The sequence below is a fragment of the Fukomys damarensis genome, unplaced genomic scaffold (genome assembly GCF_012274545.1).
Source record: "Fukomys damarensis isolate Sample0158 unplaced genomic scaffold, DMR_v1.0_HiC HiC_scaffold_21, whole genome shotgun sequence".
NCBI lineage: Eukaryota > Metazoa > Chordata > Mammalia > Rodentia > Bathyergidae > Fukomys > Fukomys damarensis.
This window is the reverse complement of record NW_022900933.1, coordinates 40613905-40631952: the sequence shown is the minus strand read 5'-3', so window position 1 is coordinate 40631952 and position 18048 is coordinate 40613905. Positions and strand designations below refer to the sequence as shown.

Here is an 18048-nt window from a genome sequence, read left to right as displayed (position 1 = left end):
GAGGTTTTTTTTTTTTTTTTTTTGGTACTGGGGACCAAACTCAGGACCATACACTTGCAAGGCAGGTGCAGCATCGGTGACATGATCCCCAACCCAAAAGTATCTAAAATGTTCACAACACAATCTCAGTGACAGGACAGGAGAGTAAAATTCACTCAACCCTTGCATATGTTTGCACAGTTTCATGGGATGCCAGGAAATGCCCACTAGAGTTTCTCGCTCAGCCTCCCCAGGGCTGGGATTATAGACATGAGCCATCACACCTGGCTTTGGTTTTCTGAACTCATAGCAATCCTCTTGCCTCAGCCTCCCAAGTGCTGGGATTACTGACGGGGCGTGCTATCACACGCTGGGTTCTGAAATCTCATAGTTCTAAAGGATAAGTCAGACGCAAGTGACTCACCTGCTTACGTGATCGCATGGCGGCTTCTTCTAAAGTTTCTGCAGCTTCAAATTTCCCTTGACGTCGATAAAGTGCTCCAAGGTTTTTCAATGTGGTCGTGACAGTCGGACTGTGGAGGCACATGAGAGACAGAGCCGTGAGGGTGTCTTGGGGCAGTCACCACCTGCAGTATGTCTCCCTGTGTCCTGGGGAGTGCATGCTGTAACTCCGCATCATCTATTTTTGTTTCCCTTATTTTCTTCCCCACTGTGGAACCTGCACAAGGCCACGGCTGCGGCCCCCTCTGCTCTAGCATGGGACACTTGTGCTCACTCAGCCCGGCCGCCCAGTGCCATCAGAGCCACAGCAGTACATGGGTGCTGGTGAGTGGTCAGCCACCCCTGCAGACAGAGCGTGGCCTGCGCCAGCGGGATGAGGTCTGGTGGCCACAGCGCCACACACTCCCTCGTCTCCCAGCACAGCAAGCCTGAGCCTCAAGGCCTGGTGTCAGTGGACACAGGCAGCATGCACAGGGAAGCAAAAGGAGCTGGAGACCACGAGTGCAACTGTGTCCTGACAGGGAGTCTTCCAGGTGAGGAACGAACACAGTCCCTGGAGCACAGCTGCAGCAGAGCACTCACAGAGGTGCTTCACGCTCCCACTGACGACAGGCATAAAGAAGCCACCCTCACATCCAAGGCCAGTGTGAGAAAGAAAGATGTCAATTTCACATCTGGGGATAACTGACGGGGGCTCCTGGGGGAGGCGCAGTTTTATTCCATACTAGGGTCCAGCGGGTCTGTCTGAAGCAGAGTGTGGAGCTAAGTGGTAAAGGGACAGGAAGTTATAGCAGCAGAACAGCGGCAGGGAGTACATTGCTCAGATGGTCTGGTGTGTGCGTGGGAGCACAGGTTCAGGACCATGGGGGCTCATGCACACCCCCAGAGCTGTGAGGACAGAGAGGTGTGCGTCAGGATCACCCCACACAGCCAGGGAAGCCTGCTCCGGACTGGCCTCCTGAGGCGCCCCGCATGCTTGCCCTGAGCGTGCTGCATGGCCACCTGTGGTGCTGTCTCCCTCACTAAGGGTCTCCTTTCCTTTAATCAGGTCAGCAGCACCCACAGGGAGTACGCATGCTACTGTGGTGGTGTCTGTGTATGCTGACCCATTTCCACAGACACTGGGGCTTTCTGTTGTAGGATCTGGGGAAAATATGGAACTGTGCAACCACACATCTGTCCTTTCCAAGCTGTACCCACGGCCATCACCTGCCTTGCCTGGGGTTTTCGGCCAGACAGCAGACCTACCTATCAACTTTGCAGGCTTTGTACCAGCCACCATACTCTCCAAAAGATGTCCCATCCTTCTGCTTTCCCTAAATTATAACAGATAATTTCACATGAATAATCGTGTTCAATCCAGGGCATCCAATGTAGAAAATCCCCTTAAAATAGTTACAGCCTTACTTTGCACTCTTCTCTTTCTTCAGCATGCATCCAAATGGGCTTATTTTCATCTAGAAAAGAAAAAAAAAACACAATCTATAAACTGAAGACTAAGACAGCCTACTGGGCAGATGCTGTCAGTTTTCAGCAACTGCAAGGTCTAGGCTTTGGTTTTCATATGTCCTTCTGAGCTACTTCTCTCGACACATCCAGTTCATGTAGGAGGAGAAGGCCCAGGGAGGAAAGAGGAAGCAGGTGCCATTCACATCTAGCATTACAGCTGGGAGATACAGGCTCCAGGGTGCCTGGCAAGGGGATGCACCTGGGCCAGCCAACCGACAAGGTCAGGCCTATACCTGCAAGGCACAGGTCACCTGGGAGTACTTAGAATTTGAGCAACTTCACATTCAACAAACATCTAAGATCTGGGAGCAAAAGTAGAAAGAAACAAGTCGATATTCCTTTAAAGTCTTAACTTATAGAACATCAACACATCCATCCTACTAGACAACCAACACAGCAATGCCATGGAGGAAAAAGAATTTTTTTTGTAATACTAAGGATTAACACAGAAAACTGCTTTTAACTAGAACCCAATTAACTAAGCTTCACACACTATCTGAAGCAGGAAGGAGCCAGACGATCATAAGGAAACCAGTCTAACCCATGAGAATATTTTAGAAGCACTGGAAGATGGCTTGACACTTGATATCAAGTCAGCAAAGCTCTACAGCTGGGTAAGGCTGGGAATGTACTCTGCAAACTGTGAACAGCAGGTACAATGCCAGCCTGCCAGTGGCAAGCCAGAGCCTATGGCGTTCCTGTGGTGAGAGATTTACTGCTCCACTTAGCAGCACATAAACAAAATGCAGTTGGGGAATATGTTTCCAAAAATGGTTCCTGGAAACACTATAAAAAAAATTAACTTCTTCTGGCCAAGGTACCATACTGCACATCCTGGACAGTGCCCTCAACAGTGTCCTGGATGCCAGGAAGAAACTGCCAGCTCCTCCCACTGTCCCACTTCTCCTTGTGCAAACCTCACAGGCAGGCTACACAGCGTGGATCTGACATACAACTAGGGGTCTAGAAAAACAGCAGACACTCTGCTCCTGGCCTCCTGGTTTGGGTTCATTATTCTGATAACCTCAGCAAGCACTGCAGGCCATAAGAGAGCAGGATGAAGCCACACAGGAGGGACAGTCCCAGGATTCTTCTTCTAGGGACATAATACATTCTGCAAATAAAGTGCCCCAATGGATCAAAAAATATATATGTATATGAGTTAACCAGAATACCCCTTTCCCTCTACATGCTTAGGCTTCCTGCAGACCAGTAACAACTCCCTTCATCTAAATGCCTCTGTAACACCTGATGAAGGAAAATAAGCACACAAATATTTTAATTGAACAATTTAAATTATATAGAATACTTTCACCATAACTGTGTATTAAGCACCTACACTCTCTGAAGGAACAAAACAGAGATATGACCTTAGCTCTCTGCCAGGGATTAGCTCAGTGGTGCTGCTGCCTGCCTCACAAGCACAAGGTCCTGTACCAAAAAAAAAAAAAAGATTAATAACTCCAAGGTGTGGGCAGAGGAAGGGCTAGGAGGACACAGTTCTCACTGAGCAGGGAAGCAGCGAGTGGGCAGGGGGCACTCAGCCTCTGCCACATCCTCTCAGCCAAGCACCACTGAGAAAACCGTACCAACTTCCATCTAGAAAACAGATGTGAAGTCCCAACCTTACTTAATTCAAGTAGGAAATCCCTTTCTGCATGCACTGTTATGACTACATCTGCAGCAAAGAGGCACATTTCTTACCATCCACAGAACCAAATTCCCGCTCATGCGCACGGGTGAGAATCTCTTTGTACAGTGTTTCCGCTTGCTTGAACTTTCCTTGTTTCAGGTAACAGGATGCCTTAAAATAAAATAAAGGATTTAGTGTCCTTCATACAAATAAAGCATGCATGTTTCTCTGCAGTGAGAAGCAGAGAGCTGGGAAAGCGCTGGGGTCTAAGCGAGAAAGGTCCCAGCAGTCCCCTCAAATACCAGGTTGTTCTTGGTCTTGGCCACGTTGGGGTCATCAGGACCCAGTTTTGTCTGGTAGATCTCCAGGGCTCTCTGATAGTAATATTCCACCTCTTCATACTTGCCCTGGTTCTGGCACAGTAAGGCCAAGTTATTCAACTGCTTGGCAACGTCAGGGTGATCCTTTCCCAAGACCTGGGAATAAACACTAGGAATTAGAAACGCTGACTTGTGCTGCCACACCCAGAAGCAGCCTTCTAAAAGGAAAACAGGACTGTGCTTCAAATGGCCATCATGACCAAAATAACCAGTATCTACTCCTGCTCGTTCTTCTTCCTGTGTTGGCAGGGAGTTACTGGGGATTCACACTACATTACATCTCCAACCATTTTTTTTTTTTCAAATTATGAGAGAGAGTTGCACTAAGTCTGAACTACCTAGGTGGGATCAAATAACCCAAATCTATCTCATGAATCCTTTACTACCCAAACCTACAATTAAAACACATGCCTAGCGGGCCAGGGACTTAGCTCAATGGTGCTGCCGCCTTTCTCACAAAGCACAAGGTCCTGAGTTCAATCCCTAGCACCAAAATAAAACACACGCCTAGGAGTGCCAGCGCTGTCTGTCTTCTCCATCAGTAGAACCTCGTGTCCTCATTATGACAGTGCTGCACTCAGCACCCCGACTGAGTGCTTGTCGCCGCACAGGCACAGTTCCTGGGAGATGCGCTGTCCTGTGCACCACGTCTGCACGCGCCCTCTCCCCGGCTCTTTGGTCAGACACTGGCCTGTTCTGGGAAGCCAACCCCAGTCCTCAGCTTGTGGAGCCTGTGCCATCCCCTGTCCCACAGGACACAGTCTGTGGTCACCAGGGGTGTCCAGTGGACAGTCAGTGCTCCCAGGAAAGGACTAAGTGGGGCTCTGAACAAATGAAGGAACAAATACTTTAATAAATTTTGCAGGATTTTTTTCCTGTTTTTCAGGCGAGGTCTCACTAAGTAATCCAGGCTGGTCTCCAATACCCAGGTTCAAGTGACCTTTCCATTTCACCCTCTAAGCAGCTGGGACTAAGGCATGTGCCACACATCACCACGCCTGTGCGGCATTCTACAGTGCTCATGATCACTGATACCTTTGTGCTCTCCCTGATTTTAAACCCAACCCACTCAACCCTGACTTTTACTTTATGAATATCATCCAGATGACACCATGATAAAGTATTATCTATAACATCTGATGATGCACTCCTTTCAGTTTCTAATTCTTTGCCATATGGCTCAAAAGCAAGTAATTAATCTCTCAATATGAGAGATAAACAATCAAAACAATCTCAAATTAAACTACTACCCCAAGTCACTCATGGGGTGGGCCTGACACCTGACTGCAACATCCAAACTTCTGCTACTGAGACCACCACACCCAGTCCCCACTCAGGCTGCAGGTGGTGTTAAGTGTCCTGGCCCTGAGGCACGGACAGCTGAGTTAACCTTTAGTTGTGAAAACAACTGCTTCGTTTCTTACCTTTGATAAGGCATGTGTGGTACATGTTTTTAAACATTAACGTGCACCTTCCTTACTGACAAGCACACACCCTTGTCAAGTGCACTGTCCCCAACGGCTCCTGCTGTGCCCCCACACCAAGGAGTGTGGAACCCTGAGCACATGCTCCTAATGCGGGTCTCCCACACTGATTATATGGGCCAGCTGGACTCTGTTTTGGGAGCTTTCCACCTTTTAAAATTGGTTGTTTTCAGTAAGCAATTAGCAATGACACAATGCTCATTTCCCAAAACTTAAAGCTGAAATTATTGTTCAAAATGTTAAATCTCAGCAAGTGAGTTTTCTCCTTGTTCCGTACCTTTTCTCTGATCTCCAGGGCTCTTTTACACAGTGGCTCGGCCTCTTTATACTTTCCTCGTTTACCATACAGGACTGCAAGGTTGTTCAGAGTTGCCGCCACCTGCCAACACAGGAGGCCACAAGAACCATGAGCGAGAGACATCCTGACAGGCAGCTGTGCATCACACTCACCCGGTCACCAGCACAAAGTGAAGCCCTCTCACTGGACAAAAAGTGACCTCTGGTCAAAGACCAGCGAAGTTTGCTGCGAGACAGAGGACCAAGCAGTGCTGCAGCACACAAGTTCTAACACTGAACAAACTGGCATCAACATCATCTTGATTTTTTAAATTTCCCTGGAAGCCACAAAGCCAATCAAGAGATCTCTGCACAAATCTGACCAGATTTTTTATGGAGACAATGCAAATTCCCAAGAAACCAATCTAGAGAAGGACATGCAGTCTGATTTGGGATTGAAAGGTGCAGCTGGTGGTCCATTCACGGTGTGCTCTCATAGATCAGGAGTGACGGGCACAGGGAGCAGCAGAGCTGTATGTGAAGTGTTCACTACCGTGCAGGCAAAGCCCTACCTGTGCCAGCTAGGAGCAGGCAGCTGTCAGAACCTCCCTGCTGAGTTTGACACTGGGATGAGCTGGGCAAAAACACACTGGGGAAAACAAAATGTAAAACAATGAAAGAGCCAGATATACAAACCGCAGGATGGTCCTTGCCCAGAGTTTTCTCACGGATGGCCAAAGCATCATTCAGGAGATTGGCTGCATCTTTGTATTTATTCTGGTCCCTAAAGTGAGAAATGTACAGTGAGTGCTGAGCTGCAGTAACTAATTGTAATCTGTCCATTTACTAGCACCAGAGGCCGAGCCCACAGCCTCACACCAAGCTCCACCACCCAAGCCTCCTAAATCTTCTTAAATATCATTTTGGAGCTACAGAAATCCAGGCTAAACTCCCATTATTAAAAAACAAAACAAGCCGTGGGCCAGGAATTTAGCTCAGTGGTTCCACTGCCTGCCTTGCAAGCACAAGGACCCAAGTTCAATCCCCAATACCAAACAAAAAAAAACCAGAAACAAAACAAGCCGGGAGTGGTGGCACATGCCTGTAATCCCAGCACTCGGGAGGCCAAGGCAGGAGGAATGCTGTGAGTTCGAGACCAGCCTGGCCTACATAGTAAGTTCCATGTCAGTCTCAACTACATAGTGAGACCCTAAGGACCAGGGATTTAGCTCAGTGGCACTGCACCTGTCTAAGCATTGGTATATGCCTGCCAAGGTGGGAGAGCCTGGCCAGCTCCTTCACATAGCCTCCCATCCAATGGAGACCACAGGACACTGCTGCTGCCACCCCGAACCACGGGCAACTCACACCTGGCATCATACAGCACGGATTAGAGTCTGAGAAGGACCTGCTAGCAGCCACAACCTCAGCTGAAATTCAAGAGAAACAGGGACCGCCCCCCCAGATCTGCTCTGTCAGGAGCCCAGCATGGTGGGACTTAAGCTTACCAGGAAGGGAAGTTCAGATGCAAAATGAGAAGAAATGTGTACTGCTATAAGCATTAAAATCCTAAGATAAAAAATGAGCAAGACAGGAGGAACTCACAGTCAGACAAGGATAACTAAAAACACGGGCTCAAAGAAACAGGAATCATCCACCAGAAAGGAAAAAGCCACGACCAAGGCCACTCAGGAAGTGCACGCTATGGCAGGAGCATGAATGCAGCTTCCCTCTGAAAGCAGTTCAGCAAACACTGGCAAAGGTTATACAATGACCTGTCTTAGGAATTTATCTTTAAAAAATCCAAAGCTGGGCTGGAGATTTGGCTCAGTGGTTCCACTGCCTGCCTTTTGAGCACAACAGCTCAAGTTCGATTTCCAGTACCACCAAAAAAACAAACAAACAAACAAAATCCAAAGCTGCCAGGGATAATGATGCACAACCATAATCCTAGCATTTGAGAGGCTGAGGCAGGAGGACCACTAGTTCAAGGCCAGCTTGGGCTACATTGCAAGATCCTGTCTCAAAATAAAAACAAAAAAATGGGCTGGGGTGTAGCTGAGGTGTAAAGACCTTGGCATCAATATCCAGTACTACAAAAAAAAGAGGAACTCATCCATGGAGCTAGGAGCATTACTGCACGTCTCTTGGTTGGGCAACCCAGGCCAACTTCTGTCTTCTTGCACACACCCTGTCCAGCCAGCCTCACATCAGCACACAAGCTGCCCTGTCTCTGGCCCAGCACCATTCTGTCCACACAGCCCCAGGTACCTTTTGCAGAGGCGACAGGGTGAAAGGAGACAGAGGGACAAAGGGCATGTGGACTCTCAGATTTCAAAACCCCTGGGAAGGAGGGAAGGATTACAGGCAAGGCAGGGAAGCCATTCCAGACCAAAGAAACCTGGCACAGAGTCTCATGGGCAAAGTCAAACACTCACTGACCAGAGCAGAGGGTGTGTGCAGCCTGCTCTAGAAAGGCTGACATGGTGGCTGGGCACAGAGTAGGGGTAGAGCACCTGCCTGGTTAGGGGAAGGAGGAGGCAGAAAAGGAAGAAAGGCTGATCCAGGTAGCTAAGGCAGCATTTGCTCCCTCACAGTGAGATCCTTGCCAGAGAGTTGACTAAGTACTGCATTTAGATTTAATCCCTGGATTTTTTTTTTTTTTTTTTTTTTTTTAATCCTTTGGTTTTTTTTTTTTTTTTTTTTTTGGTACTGAGGATAGAACTCAGGTCCTTGTGCTTGTAAGGGAGGTGGCGGAACCGCTGAGCTAAATCCCCGGCCCAACCCCTGGATGTTTGAAGAAAAATGGATGATAAAGTTGGAAAGTATAGGGCTGGGGATTTAGCTCAGTGGTTCTGCTACCTGCCTTGCAAGCACAAGATACTGAGTTCAATACCCGCTACAAAAAAAAGTTGGAAAGTACACAGTTTATACAGATGTATAAAGCATATTTTATGCTGGGCATGGTAGCACATGGTAGCTGTAATCACAGCTACTCAGGAGGCTGAGGCAAGAGGATTACAAATTTAAGGCCAGGGTAGGCAACTTAGTGAGACCCTATCTCAAAATGAAAAGAAATTTTAAAGGGCCAGGAATGTAGCTCAGTGGGTTTAATCTCTTAGCCGTGGGTTTAATCTCTAATACTGCAAAACACACACACACACACACACACACACACACACACACTCTGGGGCAAGCTTGTTAAAAGCTGACTCCAGCTACAATTCAGCAGAGAAACCAAAGGACTAGCCTGTACACCAAGGCCAGGATGTTGAGCATGGTGGCCACGTCAGGGTGGTCATGGCCAGAAGTCTTCTCCAGGTCCTCCAGAGCCTGCTTGCAGAGCGGCACAGCCACTTCGTAGCGCCCTTGCGAAGCGTACTGGATCACCAAGTTGTGGAGAGTGCGCAGCCGGGCAGGGATCTCATAGCCACCCTGCTGGGCAGCGGCAGCCGCACTACTGTGTGGCTGCTGGACTGCAGAGAGAAGGCTGCTTCAGAGGGGTGATCAGCACAGCCATGCGGACAGGCTGGTTATGGAACACTCTCCCTGCCAGCCCCAGCTTGAGCAGCCCCTCTGTTAGTTCAATCTTTCCTAAGGACCCCTGGGCACGCTGGGAAAGAGGAAAGGAGCGTCAGGAATGCGCCCTGTCCGCGGGCAGGGGCAAAGACTTCTCTGGATGTGACCCTAACAGAAAGAGTGACTATGACCTCTTCCACCTTCAGGGACCCGCAGGCAACATCTGCACCATGCATGTGTGCCCGATTACCAGACTCCGCCCTCCACACTACTGCATCCCGCAAGCATGTGCACATTTTTCCATTGCCCAGGAAACAAAGGCAACCCCACCGTCCTCGGGCTTCTGCACAGAGGGCTCTGCACTAAGGCTCCCTCCCCTGGAGGGACAGTGAGGCTCCCTACACAGGAAAACAGGCCTACGCACTGCACTCACTTCCTTGGCCTGGGTCGTCCTCGTCATTTGGGAAGAGGTCGTCCAGGGGCTCTTTGGCAGAGTCAGAGTCTTTGTCCTCCTACAAAAGAGACCCAGAGTGTCTTTCAGCCTCCACTCTGTATAACTGTAACATAAAACGCACTTCAACTCCAAGCCCAAAGAAGATGCCAGTCTGTAAGATCCAGGCAGGGTCAACCAGTGTAGATTCTCCACCAGTTTAATAGAGTAACAAAACCTTGACTAGAAGCCGGGTGTGGTGGCACACACCTGTAATCCCAGCACTCAGGAGGCTGAGGCAGGAGGATTGCTGTGAGCTCGAGACCAGCCTGGGGTACACAGTGAGTTCCAACTCAGTCTCAACTACATAGTGAGACCCTGTCTCAAAAAAACAAAAACAAAAACTAAAAACCTTGACTAGATTACAACCCCCAATATTAGACCTAGGACGCAGGCCACAACTGCGTCTCTACACCTGTGCTTTCCCACCTGTGTTTGGAGGTTCAAGCTCAGCAGGGGAAGCCTCACTTCAAGTAAAACCTTATTTCAGAGCACCTCCAATCACCACAGAAATGGGGGCTGGATGCTCTGCCACGGCACCCTCCACTGCAGGAGCCCCACGAGCACCACACACCTGTAACTCACACCTGTCTGCAGACTGCTGCTTGTGCAAGGGGTGAGAACAGGGATGACCCAGCACAGAAAAAGAAACAGCTGAGCTTGCTGAAAATCAACACAGTCACTGGAGGGATACAGACAGCGACACTCATTGGTCCATAGGTGACACTCTATAAGTGCACATTTTCCCCCCAGTAACAGGACCTTCTCACGGAAACCCAGAGCCTGAACTACATCTCCAACCTTTTTTATTTTAGATTTTGAAACAGGGTCTAAGTCACTAAGTGGCCCAGGTTGGACTCAAATTTGCAATCCTCCTGCCTCAGCCTCCCAGAATACAAGGACTACAGGTGTGCACCACCATGCCTACTCATACATCACTTTAGAGTATTCCCACTGGAACACATAATCCGAACATTAGACAAACCCAGACAGGAATGATGGCTAAAGTAATCGGCCTGCGTTCCTCAAACATACCAAGGTCACAAAACACTAGAGAGACAGGGCGGCATGCAGTATGTAATCTGAACTCAATCTCCAGATAACGTGAAGAAAAGATGTGAAAGGGCCGGGGATTTAGCTCAGAGGTTCCGTGGCCTGCCTTGCAAGCGCAAGGACCTGAGTTCAATCCCCGGTACCAAAAAGAAAAAAGAAAAAAAAAAAGCTGTGAAGGACATTGCTGAGAGAATTAACAGAACTAGGATCTGGACTGTGGAGAGGGCAGTGTGTGGAATCCTGTTAAATTCACTTCATTTGCCCCAGTCTGGACTTCCACAGACAACTCCCTTCCCAGGAGCCAGGCCCAGCAGAGTCAGGGGAGAGGCACACACACCTGCTGTGCTGAGAGGAAACAAGCATTAGGGAGAAGGCAGTTGGCTTCAAGGCCAGAGGCTCTCTCCAAGTCATTTTTTTTTTTTTTTTTGGCTTTTTGAGACAGGGTCTCACTATGTAGTTGAGACTGAGTTGGAACTCACTATGTAACCCAGGCTGGTCTCTAACTCACAGAGATCCATCTGCCTCAGCCTCCTGAGTGCTGGGATTACAGGCCTGCGCCACCACGCCTGGCTAAAGTCATTTTTTTTTTTTAAAGTAAAAAGCTTAGCCACATCTGGCAGCATAGGCCTGTAATCCCAGCACTCTGGGAAGGTGAAACAGGAGGAGCGCACATATGAGCACAAACTGGGCAAATACAACTTAGGAAGACCTAGCCTCAAAATAAAAAAATTTAAAAATAAAAAAGGAAGGAAGGGAGGAAGGGAGGGAAGGATACTGGGGCTGTACCTCCATGGGAAAGTCCTGGGTCCAAATTTCCCATACTGGAAAATAACTATGAGAAAAACAAATAGCTTAAAGGCTATTCTTTGATTTGGTGAAGTCAGCTCCCCCATCCAGTGTTGCCGGTAAACCACTGGCTGGCACCAACACATCCAGGGCTCCTACCCCACAGCAACCTAAGGCAAAACACCAGGTGCCACCTAATTCGGAGGCCACATGAGGCAGAAATGGGAAGCCTATGAACTTATGGTGCTGTCATCCAAATGTGCCCCATCGAAATGCATGTGCCTAGACCTGGCTCCAGCATGGACATGATCGGGATTAAAGGTCAGAGGGTGGAGTTCACGATGGCTTTCAGGTCCTCACAGCACAAGGGTGGCCACCTGTAAGCCAGCAGAGCACCCTCACCAGAACCAGCCTGGCTGGTCCCAACCCAGACTCGAAGCTCCAGAACTAAGCAAAAACATGTGTGCAAGCCACCGCCTACAGTGGCCCCAGCATGAGTCCACTGGCAAGAGCCAGGGCAGATCTGCAGTGCGACACAGGGGCTTTTGAGCAAAGACACAGACATGAACTCACTGGTACAATGACTGCACCTGTGCACCTGCCTGACACTAGGAGGCAGAAGAGTCAGCTCAAACCCACTGTGGAACCCTGGACCAGAGCCTGGGGCAAAAGGCAGCCACTATTAGGAGGACTGGCAAAGTCCAAATGGAGTCGGCTTCAATTAATGGTAACACAGCAATGTTAATTTCTTATTTTGAGAAAGATTCTATGATTATGTATGATGTTAATACTAGGGAGAACACTGTGAAGGGTACATAGGAAATTTCTTCACTTTTTTTCCATTTCTCTGTCAATCTAAAATTATTCCAAAACTTAAGTTTATTCAAAAGGTGGCGCACACCAGTCATCCCAGCACTGTGAGGGTCTGGAGCAGGAGGACTGCAAATCTGAGTGCAGCCTGGGAAACTTAGTAACTTAAGAGAGTTCTTGTCTTAAAATAAAAAAATAAAAAAATAAAACAAAGCCTTGAGGTGTAGCTCAGTGAGGTGGCTCTGGGTTCAAGCCTCTGTACAAGAGAGGGGAAGGGAGGGGAGAAGGGAGAGGGAGGGAGAGAGGGAGATGGGGGAGGGGAGGGGGGAGGAAGGGAGACAAAGCAAACAAGCTATCAGAATTAAAAATAAATTATAGCCAGGGATGTAGCTCAGTGGTGCCGCTGTCTGCCTCAAAAGCACAAGGACCCGAGTCTGATCCCCAGTGCCAAAAAATAAAGTAAAATAAAATAAAATAAAATAAATTATAGGTGAAAATAATTTATGAACAAAACAAAAAAGCCAATAGAAAAAGAAAAGCCAAGACCCTGGGGACCCCCAACACTCCAGGAGCAGAAAGGAAAGCCAGCAAGGTAAGCTAAGGAGGCAGAAGAGAGACAGAGGAGACCAAATGCTGCCCAGGGGCAGGAGAGGACAGAGCAGGAAAGTGGAGGCCACAGGAGCCAGAGGTGGCACAACTGTAGAGTGAGCCCAGAGTTGGCAGCAAGGCCTGGGGACCAGATGGGGGACCCAGCAGCTACCAACAGGGCGGCCAGACACACAGCAGAGAAGTGGAGAGCACCAGAGGGGCAGACCCTGGGAAGGGGCTGGGAGAGCTTACATATACAAAGCACCTTCCCACATTCCACCACTGTTCTAGGAACACACGGCACACAGAACTGTGGCCCTTGCCCACAGCCGCACACAGACCAGCCGGCCATTGTGTGCTGACCCACAGGCACAGCCAAGCACTCACTGAGGGAGAAATATCATCATCATATTTCTTCAGCTGGTTCATGAACTCCAAGTGCTTCTTCTCCTCCTCCAGCTGAGCCACCGACTGCTCGCTCTTCTGTAACTTCTGCTGCGTGTTGGCCAGCTCATCCCGCAGCCACTGATTCTCCTGGCACAGACGACGAACCTGCGCGCGCAGTTTCTGCTTCTCTGACTCCACGGCATTCAGATGATTTGACAAAGCCATCATCACCTGCACAGACAGATGGTCCCATTGCAGGACGCCACCCAGGGAGGGCCCCCCTCCAGTGCAGGCATGTGAGGACAGCCTGCCATCCATCCCGCAGATGGCATGCCTCAGCCACACGGCACGCTCAGGACTTCTGCAAATGGCATCTCTTCTTCCCACATGAAGGCACCTCAAGGACAAGCAGTGAACACATCTACTTTCCTGACACACCCTCTGCATGGAGACACACGTTTGCACGCACAACACACACACATCACAAAGGCAGGCAGGCAGGCAGGGCAGTGGTGAAGGCGGAAGGGCAGGCAAGCATCTCTTACCCCACAGCGAAGTGAGGGGAGAGATGGGGAGGTGGGAAGGCAGGGAAGCCAGCCTGTGCAGATCATGGATCTGTGCTCCCCTCTCGGGACGCAGGAGCTCTGCTCCCATCCCCAGGTGTAAAACAGAAGCTCTGGAAGGGTGGCTTTTGCTTTCTTATTTTGTAAGAGCTTGGAAAAGGCAGGTTCATAAAATCCCAACGGTGCTAATGGTCTACAACCAGCATCTGAACAGGGCTGAGATGAGGAGCATTAAGAGGGGTGTTCAGGTGCTTTCTTCCTCTACAAAGACAAACTGGTGACCAACCAACAGCCCCTCTTCTACCTCATCCACTCAATGTACGGGCAGAGAGCAGAAGCCAAGTCTCTGAGTATGAATCTGACCTAAAATGTGTTGGCAGAGCCAGAAGTGAATGGGGAGAAAGCCCCAAACATTTCCACTGTTTTCATCTCCATATCAAACACCACAGAAACATTAAAGCAAGCTGGCTCTGGGGACTGCAGAGCCACCACTGCCACCCCATGTTCCCACCTCCCCTTCCTAGGCACAGGTGCTAAACTGAGGCAGGCCAGCATCCCCAGCCCTGCAGAGCCAGACAGCAGGGAACAGCTCTAGCTCTCATGGTAGTGAAACCTAGGCAGCAGCACTACAGGGAAGGGCCTGCCTCACTCTCCTTTCCCTTATCCCAGCACAAAGTCCTGTAGCTGCCACAGGGCTCTCTCTTGGGACCCAAGACACTCCCAGCATGCAATATAAAGGAGCTGGAGCCTGAGAGCCCAGATGAACTGGCAGCCCAGCACCTCCTACCTCGGTGCTCATCTGCTGCGGGGGAGCTCAATCCTAAATGATACATAGCATGCCTCTATACAAAGTTCAGGGTTGGGCCAGGGATTTAGCTCAGTGGTTCTGCTGCCTGCCTCACAAGCACAAGGTCCTGAGTTTGATCCCCAGTACCAAAAAAAAAATTAAAAATTCAGGGTGGACACACCTGCCTCACAAGAGCAAGGTTCTGAGTTCAGTACCCATAAAGTTAAAATAAAATAAAATATAATTCAGGCTGGGGGCCAGGGATTTAACTCAGCAGCACTGCACCTGCTTCGAAAGCACAAGGTCCTCAGTTCAAACCCTGGTACCCCCAAATAATAAATAAAATAAAATTCAGGCTGGGCATACTTGCACAATCCTATAAACTCAGCTATTCAGGAGGCCATGGCAGGAAGATCACAAATTCAAGCCCATCATGGGCAACTTGGTGAGACCCCCAAAATAACATTTTGTTTCAAAATTTTAAATAAGTAAAATTAATTAATTAAAATGCACTGGTGATGTAGCTCAGTGCAAAAACTCTGGGTTCAATCCCTTCTACCACATGAATAATAATAATAAATTATGACAGGCATGGTGGTCCACACCTATAATACCAGCACGCAGAAGGCTGGGGCAGGAGGATTGCCATGAGTTTGAGGTCAGCCTGGGCTACACTGTGAGCTCACGGCCAACCTGCATGCATAAATAAAAATAACAATAAATTTTTAAAACTCAAATAAGCTCAGCTCAGTAGCCAATTATGTAACACACAGGACCCACAAACGAGTAGCCTCCCTGCTCGGGTAAGAGGCACTTCTCCAAAGCGACCGACCGTGGCCAGGGCTGAGCTGTTCCCACGCACCTGTGCCTCGCTCAGGCCAAGCTCCAGCATCTCCAGGGACTTCCGGATCATGTTGGACTTCTCCTCCACCAGGTTGCTCTCGTCATCTTTCTTCAAGCACTTCAGTGTCTCCAGCAAACTCTGCAAGATGGAGTTGTGCTCATTCTTCAGAGCCTCCAGCCCCTGGATTACTTGCTTTGTTTTAGAAATGATTTCATCTTGCGTGAGCTTCTCCAACTTGTCTTCCTTTATGTACACCATTGTGGACATGTTGTCATACATTCTAGAAGGGAAAAAGAAAAGAAGTACACATTTCATTAAAGGATTCATTTCTGTCACATCCCTGAACAGTAAACATTTATAAGAACTTTTAAATTAAATTATATTTTATAGGTAAGTAATAAATACATAGAACCATAATTTATGAGTCTGGTGTGGTGGCCCAAGCCTGTAATCCCAGTACTTGGAAGGCTGAGGCAGGAAGATCACCATGAGTAGTTCAAGGCCAGCCTGGGCTACATAGCGAGACCCCATCTCAAAAAAAAATTGTTTTTAATTAAAAAAAAAAAAGAATTAGAAGGGCCGGGAATTTAGCTCAGTGGTTCCGCCGCCTGCCTTGCAAGCATAAGGACCCAAGTTCGATCCCCAGAACCAAAAAAAAAAAAAAAGAATTATAATTTATGACCTTAAAAATTAAATTCAGGGGCTCAGTGGTTCCACCACCTGCCTCACAAGCTCAAGGTGTCCTGTTTTCGATCCCTGGTATCAAAAAATATATTAAAAAATTAAATTCAGTATGTTTCTGTGTTTCCTTTGTATACCCACTGAATCACTTTCCTGATTTACATCTGAATTCTTTTTAATAACAGTAACTACAATTAATGCCAAAGATTAAGAGTAGCATAACATCCAAATGGCACTCCCAAAATACACAACCTGAGGGAACATTTCCCCTAAATGTTTACAAGCTTTATTTACTCGGTGAAATGCAAAAGGACCCTGACTCTGCGATGGTCCTAGCCTTAACCATGTTGACCTGGTTTGGCTTGGGATCCCAAAGGATTAATAAAACACTTGGCCTGTCATGTAAAGGTATAAGATCCTAATGATGAATGTAACCATACTGTATACCTAAAATGTACCAATAAACTCAATAAAACAAAATAAAATAAAACACTTGGCTCAGTGGTTCTGCTGCCTGCCTTGCAAGCACAAGGGCCTAAGTTCAATCCCCGTACCACTAAATAAATATATAAATCACATTCATGCGTATGTCTGGGTGGGTCACAGAGGCATGACCCTGGGTACTGCACTTGGACCCTGTCTCTACACTCTGTCATGGCTCCCTACTCTGCTTCCCAGCTGCCGTGAGCTGAGCATCTCTGCCCTTACCCCTTCCGCCATGATGCTTCTTCCTTGAAGCTAGCCGACCATGAACTGAATCCCCTGGTACCAATGAACCACATTAAACCTCTCCCTTGATTTGAGGATGTCACGTATTATGTCCCAGCAATGGATCAGCTAATACAAAATATATTTTAGTAACATTTAAGCAGACAAGGCCTTGAGAGGTGGTCATGCAGCTGAAAGAAGAGAAAAAAATAACCCAGAGAGACACACAAGAAATAGTAAGAGTGGAAGGAGAGGACCAGACCTGTAAGACATAGGCGAAGATTCACAACAGAACAGTCCACAGACCAAGATCTAAGAAGACACAGCCAAGGGATGCAACATGTATTCTCTTTCCCAACTGAAAACCATCAAAGCTAGGACTTACATGAAAAAAAAAAATTTTTTTAATTAAGTGAGACTTAATCACCAATTGAGGAGGCCTGAGTAAAAAGTCCACCTAAGTTATTTCAGGAAACGGGGGTGTTAGGGGTTAGCTCAGTACACTACTACAGCACTTGCATAGTTAACCCACTAGACCTTGGGCTCCATCCCCAGCACTACACACGCACACATGGGCGCACACACACACACACAAGTACACACACACTAGACAGAAAGAAATCAATTTGAACTCTTTAAGAAACATATAATACTGATGGTAACAATCAGACATCCTTGTTAAAACCCTAAGGATCAACAAGAATAAAAAATACATCTGAAAAAAGGAGGCAATGTGCCTGCCTTACAAGCACAAGATCCTGAGTTTGATCCCTGATACACGCCCCCAAAAAAGGTCAGTCTAGACAACCTAGTGTGACCCCATCTCAAAGAGAGAGAGAGAGAGAGAGAGAGAGAGAGAGAGAGAGAGAGAGAGAGAGAAAATAAAAAAGAAAGGTAGTACTCCTACACTCAGCATACACTAAATTCCAGGTTGATTAAAGAATTAAATGTAGGAGGCGGTGTATGTCTGCAATGCTAGAGATGGAACCCAGGTCTATAAACACATTAAGTAAGGAGCAGTCAATCACTAACCTACATCCCCAGGCCTAAAAGTATTAAAAAAAAAAATGAAGAACTCACAAGAAACTAGAAAAAAAATAAAGGCAGAG

At 47.9% G+C, this 18048-nt stretch overlaps 1 protein-coding gene across 10 annotated transcripts in view; it reads right to left on the bottom strand.

Moving 5' to 3' along the window:
* Klc1 (kinesin light chain 1) overlaps positions 1–15833 on the bottom strand; it is a 28362-nt gene extending 12529 nt beyond the window's left edge. For all 10 annotated transcript variants that reach the window (XM_010607294.2, XM_010607298.2, XM_010607297.2 and 7 more), the window contains exons 1-11: positions 15569–15833; positions 13357–13587; positions 9676–9754; positions 8974–9199; positions 6420–6507; positions 5725–5826; positions 3886–4059; positions 3655–3754; positions 1849–1898; positions 1690–1757; positions 404–512 (exon numbers count right to left, since the gene is read on the bottom strand). In XM_010607294.2, the coding sequence (XP_010605596.1) occupies positions 404–512; positions 1690–1757; positions 1849–1898; positions 3655–3754; positions 3886–4059; positions 5725–5826; positions 6420–6507; positions 8974–9199; positions 9676–9754; positions 13357–13587; positions 15569–15829 (1488 nt within the window). In that variant the 5' untranslated portion in view covers positions 15830–15833. The remainder of the gene's footprint in view (positions 1–403; positions 513–1689; positions 1758–1848; positions 1899–3654; positions 3755–3885; positions 4060–5724; positions 5827–6419; positions 6508–8973; positions 9200–9675; positions 9755–13356; positions 13588–15568) is intronic.
* Positions 15834–18048: the final 2215 nt, after the last annotated feature.